This window comes from Cucumis sativus, chromosome 2 (genome assembly GCF_000004075.3).
Source record: "Cucumis sativus cultivar 9930 chromosome 2, Cucumber_9930_V3, whole genome shotgun sequence".
NCBI lineage: Eukaryota > Viridiplantae > Streptophyta > Magnoliopsida > Cucurbitales > Cucurbitaceae > Cucumis > Cucumis sativus.
In genome coordinates this window covers 4,131,577-4,142,832 of record NC_026656.2, presented here as the reverse complement: position 1 = coordinate 4,142,832, position 11,256 = coordinate 4,131,577, and the positions used below count along the sequence as shown (strand labels likewise).

The following is an 11,256-nucleotide window of genomic DNA, read 5'->3' as shown; positions in this document are numbered from 1 at the left end:
TTTGCTTTACAGAGCTGTGGGTTGGATTTGCTTCCCAAAAGGGAGAATCAATCAAGTTTTGTGCAATGATCTCTACCCAACCTTAATTCTAATGCTTCATAGATCGGTCATGAGGGTGCGAGCAGGATTAGTTAGAGCGTATGTGACTTATGGATTTCCAACCATCAATGAATTGGCTCGGCTCGCTTTGATTATCTAGATACATATCTATCTCTTCTATCTTGCATACATAGGAACTGTATAAGTTCAACAGGTTTACGAAGGAGATTGAGCTGTTATCCAACGATACCCAGGCGTCGTTGTAGTTTATAGAACAAAAAAACATTAATGTCTTTTAATGCATCTGCCTCGGAATGTTTTTAGCACAACTAAATACTATTTTAGAACTTTAAATAACATTTACATTTCATTCGTTTTATACTAATGGATTGCAAATACACTGACCACCAATGGCACTATTCACCCATATGTAACAGATAGGAAATATGGCATTAATCATGAGCTCCAAGGACTCACTAACCTTTACAATATATATATATATATATAATAAACATTTCTTTGTGGATGGAGGGGTAAGAGAATATACTCAACAAGTTTTTAGGTATTATACCCTGCCACGAAAAAAATGCAGGGGTTTGAAAAGTGACAACTCAAAACAAATACAAAACTTAAAGGGCAAAGCCCAAGTTTGTTCGAAAAGAGAATCCAAAAACTACCTATAGCCTACACAACCAAACATTTCTCATCTATATTTTTATCATAACTCGTTAGCTTAATAACTTAAGATCTCTGCTGACTATAATTTCCATACTTTCGAGACACTGCAGCATCAGTTAATGTATCCCAAACCTGCAAATACAATCAGCATTCATCAGTAATCATGTATGATTACCATTGTGAGAAAAAGAAAGTACACTTTTAGAAAACCAAAGAGTTTTTAAACTAAAGCATAAATGTTTCCCAAACCACTTTCAATAAAATTAATGAATCCAACATAATATACTCACCTCCAATTTTCCCTTGGAGCCTCCAATAGCCAGCAAAAAGGGGCAATCTTCTGAGAAGGAAACCGAAAACACAGCTCCCTGCAACGATTACAAGTACACAATATAACAAAGTGATAATTAGAACTAACAGTTGACGTTGTTGTATATTATATAACTTAACCACTGAAATCATATTACTTACAGCTTTAGGATTGGTGGATGCCAGACATGAAGGCTCATTATTGGACAAGTCCCATAATTTAACCTACACAGGAGATTGAGTCAATGACAAACAAAACAAATAACCTTTTTTAATATCTCAAAATCATTTACAAGCGCAATATAAAGGGGGGTAATTACGAAGTACCATTTTATCAGTAGATCCAGTAGCAAGTAGCTGGAGAAGAAGAGTAAGAGACAAACAGAATTTAGTAATCAGACCAAGCTGGCAACATAAACAGGAGAAAAGAAAAGCAAATACATTAGGTGCTGAAGGACTGTAAGAAACTGAGCAAACAGCTTTCTCATGCGCATGGAGAGTAAAACTAGCTTTGGATTCAGAACTACTCTCTGTAGTGGCATTCCGGATATCAAAACCTTTCACTGTACCATCCTCTAGACTCACCTGAACAAAAAAATCATACTTCAAAAACCAAACTCACTGAATAAATTAATAGTTGATAAGATATTTAAAGAAAATTGAATCAATAAGTGAATTGAAAAATCTTCAAAACGAGGTCTTTACAGGCAAGAAAACACACCACAAACATGTGCTCTGTATGCGGATCCCATGCCAAGTTCTCAACATCTGCTGTAACTTGCCACTTGTAGCCTGAATGGGAAGGATTTCTCCCATCTTTCTGAAATACATAAAAGCATAAGACCAGAAAGTTCATGGTGTGATGAGAAATCATAGAACCAAGGTTTAAATAATTTGGTCCTGCACTACACTTCAAGACTTGTTCTATTTTAGTAAACTTTTTCTACTTCCAAGTGTTCAAATTTCGTCTTTTTACTTTAAATGAATCTTAAAATTAGTATCTCTAACTTTTCCAAAAAAAAAAAAAAAAAGTTAGTCTTTGTTAACCTTCCTTTATAAATTATGGAAAGATAGTCCCGTTGTATCTTATCTTAAATGGAAATAATTAATATTACTTTACCAATTGCAAGAAAAATTAATTTCAAACTAAAAATAATTGAAAGTATAGAGACCAGATTAAGAATTTTGAAAATAAAAAGATTAAAATGGTATAATATTTAAAGAACAGATATTAAAATGGAATACCACCTAAAGCATGATTCAAAGACGTATTTTAACCTAAAACTAAGGAAGTTAAACATGAAGAATGGAAGATCCACTTATGTTGGAGAGAAAATAAGTTAAACAGCATCAATGTAAACCCACAAGAGAGTGCAAAAAACTCAAAAGAAACCATCTCGTATTACCAAAACTACTGAATGATCAAAAGATCCACTAAGGAGTACTTGTGACGAATGATGATTCCATGCAACAGCTTGAACCTGGAAAGTTAAATATAATCAATAGAACTTCATAAATGGCACCAATTTGAAAAAAAAATGATGATTTATATTAGAAAATGCATACAGCTAGGAACTTTCACAAGATTCACAAGATAAACAACCCTCATCAGGAAACTCTTCCAAGTTAATAATAATATCATAAATGGAAGATCAATTTCCCCCTCAAAATTGATCCATTACAAATTTTATCTTTTCTATTGTCCTGACTGTACCTTTATTTACTTATTTATTTCAAGAATGAAGCAATATGATATTGTGCTTGTATCTAATCATTACAAAAAGCGTGGAGATTTAAGTCTGACTGCATTTTCGCATGAATCTCAAGGCTAAAAGTTAGAGCCTTGTCCAAGGCAAGCCTCAAAGAGTAATCCTCACAAGTCTTTTAAACATTGGAAATGACACTCCCATCATAAACTTAACTTCAAGTTGAGTTGAGACTCATCTAATTGGCCATTAGGATTAATATAAAAATAGAAAAAAATGAAGTTAGCCATTGTTTTCATGTCTTAATAAGAAAAGAACCAAGATGCATTTGCATTATGTCGTGCAACTTGTGCTTATGAGTATACAAGGCAGCATTTGTTGTTCATGTAAGCTACAAGCACAGAGAAAATAAGCTAAGGTGAATACTTGAAAACAATTTGAACCAATCGTCTTCCTTGGGATAGAGAACAATTCAAGAAACCAATTTAGACCTATAGTACATTTCTATAAGCCAATTTTAAAGCTACTAATGTATCAATAGAACCGAGATTCTTACCTTGTCTATATGATGCTGCATAGTTATATTACATTGTCCAGTAGATACGTCCCAAATCTTGACTTGCTTATCAGCACTTGCACTAGCAAGTATATTCCTATTTGTTATGGGAAAAATTAACAGTGAATCATGATGCACTAAAAAACATCTTGAAACAGCTAGTACAGTAACGAACTAATGTTAAACAGACCTGAATTCCTTGTTCCAAGCAAGTCCAAGTACGGAATCCGTGTGACTGTTCTCTTTGTATGTAACTGACGTCTAGCAAAACAAGATATGAAGTTCATAAAATTAGTAAATACTTAAAAAGACAAACTGGAAATTTTAACCTTATATGCAATCGAGAATTTGAAACAAAATAACTCCAAGATGGAAGTGGGTCAACAATTTCAAGTGAAATGATTGAAATGGGAAATTGAAAAGAAAACAAGCAACTTACTTTCTTTCCCTTCTTCTTCTTCTTCTTCTTTTCAACAATTCCACCTAACACGGCACATGGTTGCACCTCGTCAATCTAGACAACATAAAAAAGAAGACTTAATATGACATATTTGTTACATGATGTAATGTCAATTACATAAAAATTCACATAAACATACAACGTCAAGGTCCCATATCTCGATCGAAGGTTCCATCGAACCAACTGCGATAAAGTTCCCTGCCCACCAAGTGGATAAAGTAGTAAATAAAAATGGCTGAATTATGTGTTAAATAAGGTTGTTGCTTGTGGCAATAATCTAAAAAAGGCTCCCGTATGGATAATTTCGTTCAAGTTCCGAATTAATCTTCAAGGAAAAAGTATATAATCGATAATAATTTCAGTTCTCCAACCAAGCAGATCAGAGCCACTCTTCAAAACCCATTCAACTAAATTTTCAAATTAAATGCCAGAAATTTGATTTAGAAGTTAGAAAAAATGTCCGTTTGTTTTCATTCACTAATGAGTAAACAATAAGCAGAATTGATGAAAGCATACCAAAATTCTCAAATCAAGTGCCAGAGATATGACTTGGAACAAGTTTCCATTTGTTTTTCCATTCAGTAAACTATAAGCAGAAAGCAGAAAGCAGAATAAACAAAAACAACATTGAAAAGAATTAATTAAAACACAATACCTCTTTCTCCACCCTTCAGAGGACAATCTAGCCAAGCTGTGCAAAGAGGAAATGCTGGAATAATTATATCACGGTGAATGTAGAAGTTTGGATCACCTACACCATATCCTTCACATATCCATACCTGCTTAGAAATTAAACCCTGGTAAGTGTCATTGAAGCAAATTTTTCTTCAATTTTTCCTATCATTACCCTTTCTAGGGAGGGATTCATTTGGTGACAAGAAAGGAGAAATAAGTATTAGTTCTAGTGTACCACGTGCCTGGAGAGCACTGACGTTGTCTTCACTACATGCACAAATTATGACAGCATCTGTCGGTTTGATGGTTTCATCCTCAATATCTTCAGAGTCATCACCCTATAACAGTAAAGAGAGATATCACAAGTAACAACATAGCAAGCTAATTCGGACAAATATATTCAAAAAATAACTTACATCCTTGTCCTGGAGATATGGGTCCATGTCGTTAGATGGATAGTAAACGTCTCCAGCTCCAGAGGTAAACAGCTCAATCTCTAAAGCAAACCAAACCACAATAAGGAATAGCCTCACCGATACATCCAATGAAAGATAAATTGCAGTGAAGTGATAGAAGGTCAAATTAGTTAAGAAGTGTCATAAATCCATAACTCAGCTGCAGTGCTATGTTGGTAGCCTTTTTTTTTTTATGAAATCAAACTTTCATTGAAAAAAAATGAAAGAATACAAGGGCATAAAAAAAACAGCCCAACAAAATAACCCCATTAAAAGAAGGACCAACTAAGTAAAATATTGCCCATGGAATAGTTACAAAAGTTATTTGTAATCGAAGCCCAAAGAGACGTGAAATCTAACCAAGACCAAAATCGCAGAATGCCCCCTCTACCTACCACGAAACACTCTATCATTTCTCTTGCCTCAAATGCCCCAAATAACCGTGCACACCCCGGCAAGCCATAAAAAAGACCCCTTTTATCTATGATACTCTGCAAACCAGAAAAGCTAACACCGAACTCCTGAAGGAAAGAGCTCCACATGGCCCTCACAAACTGGTACTCCCAAAAATGATGATAAAGATCTTCCTCCACCTTCGGACAAAGTATGCAACAGAAAGGCCCGACAAGCAAAGTTCTCCTAACAAGCCTATCAACAGTAATAACCAGGCCAAGCAAGACTTGCCAAATAAAGAACCTAACTTTCTTAGGAACCTTAGTCCTCCAAACCACATCAAAAAATGACTCCTTAAGTGGAGCAAGATCCAACAACAGACTAAACAGAGACTTACAAGTATATCCCCATCTAGGATTAGGGATCCACCCGAACATCCCGTTTCCCTATTGGTCAAATTACAACAAAAAGTGCACCGTCAAGCAAGGAAAGAAGAGAGGTCGCCTCCGTCGTTTCCCTATTTGTCAAACTACAACAAAACCCGAAAGAGAAAGACACGAAATTCTTAGAACTGACCAAAAGATTCGAAATAGTACAATTTTTAGAGGAAGATAAACGATACAGATGCAAAAATGTCCAACTTCATTATGTCAATCTTAAAAGGCTTAATGATGTTTCCTTCAACACCTTTACTGATCATTTGACTTAAGATACCCACAACGAGTAAGAACAAAAACGGAGACAAAGGATTCCCTTGTCTTAAACCCCTAGAAGCTTGAATAGACCCTTTTGGAACTCCATTGATGAGAGTGGAATGCTACACATTTCTAAACGTCAGATATTGTCGACGAAAGCACTTTCCTTAAGTGATTAGCAAAAGCTTTACCAAAAATCTTACAGACACTAGTAATGAGACTGATAAGCCGAAACTCCTTCACCCTAGTTGTGTTTTCCTTCTTAGGTATCAAACAGACAAAGGTTTCCACCAACGAACTGTTCAGGATCCCTCTTCTGAAGAACTCCTTAAAAAACCCCTCCTAATAACATGACCCCTCCTAATCATCTCCAAATAAAAATTAACAAAAACTAATAACATAAGGAAGCAAAAAAGGAGTTAAATCAGGGGCGGGAGGATGAGAATACCATCATCTTCATTATCATAATTGTCCATGTCGAGTTCCTTCAACTCTTCAGCAATATCGTCATATTTGGTTTCTAGATTCCTGGTCTCAGAAGATTTTCCAAGTGCTTGTGCAACAGCTAGTGCATTGGCAATCTCTTCATCATTGGCGTCTTCAACATCCATATCTTCTTCATCTGCCTCATCATCACTATGTTTACTGCAAAAACCAAATCATAGTTTTTAAAATGCGAAAATATGGAATTAACATATTCAATTGAATAACACCAAAATCATGAAATAAATGCATAATCGTTAGGCACTACAACAAAACACATTCCCTGAAACTGAAAGCACCCGCTTTGTTCATATATTATACTTGTATAATTATCAATAACACATTCAGATACAACTCAACCTAATCCTTAAAAGCAGTAAAGAAACAAAAAACTTAATTAACCCTCCTTAGTCCTTACAATAGATTAAAGGTGAGTGGTCAAAGAAATGAATATTAGCTAAAACAGAAGTAAAATTAATCAAAATTTTCAGTTACCTAGAATCCTCAACGACTTGGTTGCTCTTGAGGAGTTGATCAATAGTCTCCTGGGAGGGAGGATCGGCAAGGTCTGGAAGAGGCTTACAGACCCCTTTAGGAACCCATGAAACCGCAGATATCATTTTCCCTTAAACGTTGGAGTTGGACAGGGGAAGTAAACTGAAGAACAGAAACGGTAAAGTGTGATAATCTTTCACAGAGTGTGAAAGAGTTTTCTCATCGATGAAGAATGAACATTTCAGAGAAAACTTAACTAACAAAAGACTTGGAACAACCTAAGAATATTGAAAAAAAAAAAAAACCAATCAGTTAACTGCAATTAACATAAAGGAGAAAGATAGGCGGTGCTCAATACTGTTTGCAAGAAAGAACGTCGGGTTGTCCACGCCGCTGAAGTGAGGAAAGGCCTGGGGTTAAGGAGGTTTCAGGTGGAGTTGTGTATGGTCTCGGTAGACGGAGGGAAAAGCGGCTTGCAGTTTGACGAGAAGGAGGGGATCCAATATGGAGGCTGCTAGGTTTCTTTTTCCTAATTCCATTTTTATTTTGAACTCTTTGATTTAAAAACATATAAACCTCCAAAAAAAAAAAAACTAATTAACAAACTTTCACTTTTTTTCCATTGCTATATTTTCAAATATTTTTTTCTTCAATTTTATCTTTTTAACGATTCTTCCTTTTAAATTTCAAAATTAGTCCCTAAAATAAAATGTTAAAAACATTTTAGTTCATAATCATTAACTTAATTATTAGACTCTTAAATTTTGGTTGAGTATCAAATTTGGTTGTGAACTTCATATAACAATTAGTTCTTATTTTTTTCTTAAAAGTATATGAGAAAAAAATCAACAAATTTTGATGTGAATTTTTTTTTATTTTGTGATATAGACTATTTATTTTAAAAAATCATAGTATTTAAACTATTTTCTACGATAAAATGGAACTAATAAATATTAAAGTACGAGAATTAAATTGATACACACTAAAATTTAAGAACTAAAGTGTTACAAAATTAGAAGATAAATAACAAAATGTAGAAGTGTCAGAAGAAAAATACAATAAAAAAAATCTAAAATAGAAGAATAGTGCATTTAATTTAAAATTTGTCTATTTGATTAGTGGAGTTAAAAGAATTTAAATTGAATATTAAAAATTTTATAGATAATGAAATAGCAAAATCAACTTGGCTTGGGAGGAAGAAGACGCGGCTGAACTGAGCAAGAAAAAATGTCTCGGGCAAAAGGGGCCTGAGGCTCAAGCCAAGTTCATTTAAAAACGATAACCATCTAATTTCATATTTTCTTTTTTCATACTCACAAATAAAATATCATATAATTTTACTTATATTCACATATATGGAAAACCTTTCTCTACCCTAAAAAATTGGCAAAACTACTACGCTTTTTTGTTTTTATTTAGAAAATACCATATTTTTAAAAATTCATCAAACTGTTTTTCTCAATTAAAATTGCAACCAAAAACGCTAAAAATTGATAATTTTATTGAAAAAAATATTATTAAAATTTGCGAATATTTTAAAATTGATTAATTTCACATCTTTACTCAAATCTTCTCCAATCTTAACTAACTTTTTTTTATTAATAAAATTTACAAGATTATCATACAAATTTTATTTACAACGACAAATTTATATTAAATTGGGTTATAATAGAAAATTTGATCAGATAAAAGATTTGGTTGATTTATTTTAGATTTTAAGTTTAGGTACAATTTTGCCCAAATGTATCAAAATTCATCATTTGTTTTAAAATACAAAAAATAAATTATGATTTTGGGTAAGATTTGAATTATTTTTTAAAAAAAATTTAAAAAATAAATAATATTTACGAAGATTTGAAAAAGGTAAAATCTCAATCCAATGTGTACCCAGATCATCCCTAAAACCCAAAACAACATTAAGTTGGAAAGGAAATTTTTAATAATTTAGGCTCGGATGAGTTCGTAGTTTTAAAAAAGTGTACTACCTTTGAACACGAAAACAAAAAATGTGTTACTTTTATCGAATTTTTCACCATCCATTAATTTACAAACTACAAAAACAATTATATTGATTAATTTTAATAAATATATATGTATATCCTTACTAGTGACTTTTTCAAAAAAATATATATATATAAATAACGAATGGTAACTAAAATACCAATGCCAATAATCCAAATTATATGGGAAACAATTAAAAGTAAAATAATGTGTAAAAAGGATCCAATAATACACTTTTTTTTTTGTATCAAACAAAAAAAATACAAAAATATGTATAAAAAATTTTTTGATTCAGTTGGTCACCGTTGTTCAGCATCTCCTCTCATAATAGCAAAGCAAAGCTTACGATTGACGACGTGTCGAAACATCCAAACACTAATAAACTCACCGGGTCGCGTCAAATTATTGCTCTTGTAAAATTTATTCCAACTTTTCGTTAGCACATAAAGCTTAGAAGTCCAAAACTTGAATATCATGTCGTATTCTCTTCCTTCACTATCATAAACAGTAACACTAATTCCATTCTTCAAATTCTCACCTCTATTGAACATTGGAATCAAATTACGAGTCACAAACTCTTTATGAAGTGCTAATCTCCCTTGACTTTCTGTCACATCTGTTTTCATCAATTGCTTCACAAACGGTGGACTGCACTCTCCAATTATGTTTTGGATCACTGCCATTGGCGGAACTCTACCCCAATCTCTACCAGCCACAGCTACAGCCACATTTTCATTGTTGTTGTTGGGTAAAGCTTCATTGACTATCGGAGCACGTTCAATGAGTATCGGAGGTTGTTTGTTGAGTATAGAAATGGAAGTTGAACTTGAAAATCGATTGTTTAAACGAGTTACTGGTTTCTCAAATGGTTTCAAACATCTACTATTTTTCATGTGACAAAGAGCCAGAGATGCTTCATATACGTGCTTTTCAACTATTTTGTTATTGTAAGTGTATCGTACCTTAACCATAGTGCTTTTCAACTATTGCCGATGGGGAAAACAATAGAAAGAAAGTGGAGAAAATTATTTTTTTATTTTTTTATTTTGAAAGATAAGAGTTGTAGAATTTATAAGAGTGGAAAATTGTTTCCTATAGGGAAAAGGAAACGATAAACCATTTTCCACCAAAAGAAGGGAAAATGTTTGGGGATAATTAAGTTTTTTTCAATACACTTTTGATAATCAATATTTTAATTCTTTAAAAATTATATCTTTTGGGATAATCGTTTTTAAAATAACTATATGCGATAAAAACATATAAATATATATTTTTCGATAGAATAGTTCCAAAAAGAATTTAACATTTTATCTATAATTTTGTTTATTTATTTTTTGATTGGATAAAAATCAAATCAAATCAAAATCCCAAATAAAGTTTCAAAATTTTCAAAAATCTTCCACTACAATTAAGATATTGTAAATTCTTATATTTACTATCTTTTATCTTTACTATAAAAGTGCTTAAGGATATTCATTTTCTTTATTATTCTACTATTTGTCAAATTTTAAATCTACCATATTATCATTTAATTTATTTATCTTAGATTGGTAATTATAAGACAAAACATTCCCCTTTAATTTGTCTAAATATTTATTCTTAATTTCAAATATATCTCTCGTTTTATTTTTACTTTCTTATATTTAAAATATTTTTAACTTGATAAAAATAATGAAATCCATTTAAAATTCTATACTACGTGATTCCTTTCACATATTCAACTTGAACTTAATATAATTACATTAATTGATTTATTATACTTTAGGAGTAGAATTTTTTAAATTCTATATTCACAATTTCTTAGTAACAAAAAAAGATGGTTTCAAAATTTTGTAGCGGATTGAATTTGGAAGTTTTTTTTTTTTCAAAAGATAAAAAATAGATGTTTATATTATTTTAATATATATTTATTAACATTTTCAAATTATGTGAAAAACTATTGAAAGATCTAACGTAATTGTCTCCCTACATTATTCGTGGATTCATGAACAAACGTTTAAATAGCAAATATAACAATTAGATTCAAAATATCAAGCATATATTACATTTTTAAAAAAATTGAAAATATAACAAAATTTGTCAAAATTTATTATTAGTAGAAGTCTATCTCATGTTACAAATATTGGTATGTCACTGATAAGACCATTAGAATTAATAGTATTTTACTATATTTATAATTTTTTATAAACGTTGTTATATTTTTAATTAGTATTTGTGAAATTGAGAGCTAACCACTATAATTACCATTTAAGTAAAGAAAGATTTTTTTCTTGTGATGATTTATATTCAATGTAAATCTCAATCTCTTAAT

General features: G+C 31.7%; 2 protein-coding genes across 2 annotated transcripts; both read right to left on the bottom strand.

Moving 5' to 3' along the window:
* Positions 1 to 486: 486 nt before the first annotated feature.
* LOC101211367 (uncharacterized WD repeat-containing protein C17D11.16) lies at positions 487 to 7,483 on the bottom strand. The gene is made up of 17 exons (XM_004149029.3): positions 7,303 to 7,483; positions 6,945 to 7,106; positions 6,415 to 6,611; positions 4,840 to 4,919; positions 4,666 to 4,761; positions 4,404 to 4,527; positions 3,888 to 3,946; positions 3,728 to 3,802; positions 3,479 to 3,549; positions 3,289 to 3,385; positions 2,433 to 2,507; positions 1,748 to 1,846; positions 1,468 to 1,611; positions 1,354 to 1,383; positions 1,189 to 1,251; positions 1,008 to 1,085; positions 487 to 849 (listed from the first exon to the last, which is right to left on the bottom strand). The coding sequence occupies exons 2-17, from the start codon at positions 7,067 to 7,069 to the stop codon at positions 781 to 783; spliced, it is 1,482 nt and encodes a 493-aa protein (XP_004149077.1). The 5' UTR covers positions 7,070 to 7,106; positions 7,303 to 7,483; the 3' UTR covers positions 487 to 780.
* A 1,691-nt stretch (positions 7,484 to 9,174) lies between these two features.
* On the bottom strand, positions 9,175 to 9,916 carry LOC116402065. The gene has a single exon (XM_031880828.1). The coding sequence runs from the start codon at positions 9,914 to 9,916 to the stop codon at positions 9,245 to 9,247; it is 672 nt and encodes a 223-aa protein (XP_031736688.1). The 3' UTR covers positions 9,175 to 9,244.
* Between the last annotated feature and the right edge of the window lie 1,340 nt (positions 9,917 to 11,256).

Excerpts from the sequence above, each read along its gene's own strand:
- LOC101211367 (XM_004149029.3), bottom strand. The coding sequence starts at position 7,069 with ATGATATCTGCGGTTTCATGGGTTCCTAAAGGGGTCTGTAAGCCTCTT. Across the intron at positions 6,612-6,944 it reads CAAGTCGTTGAGGATTCTAG|TAAACATAGTGATGATGAGG; the intron begins GTAACTGAAAAT and ends TGGTTTTTGCAG. Across the intron at positions 4,762-4,839 it reads CATATCTCCAGGACAAGGAT|GGTGATGACTCTGAAGATAT; the intron begins GTAAGTTATTTT and ends TTACTGTTATAG.
- LOC116402065 (XM_031880828.1), bottom strand. The coding sequence starts at position 9,916 with ATGGTTAAGGTACGATACACTTACAATAACAAAATAGTTGAAAAGCAC.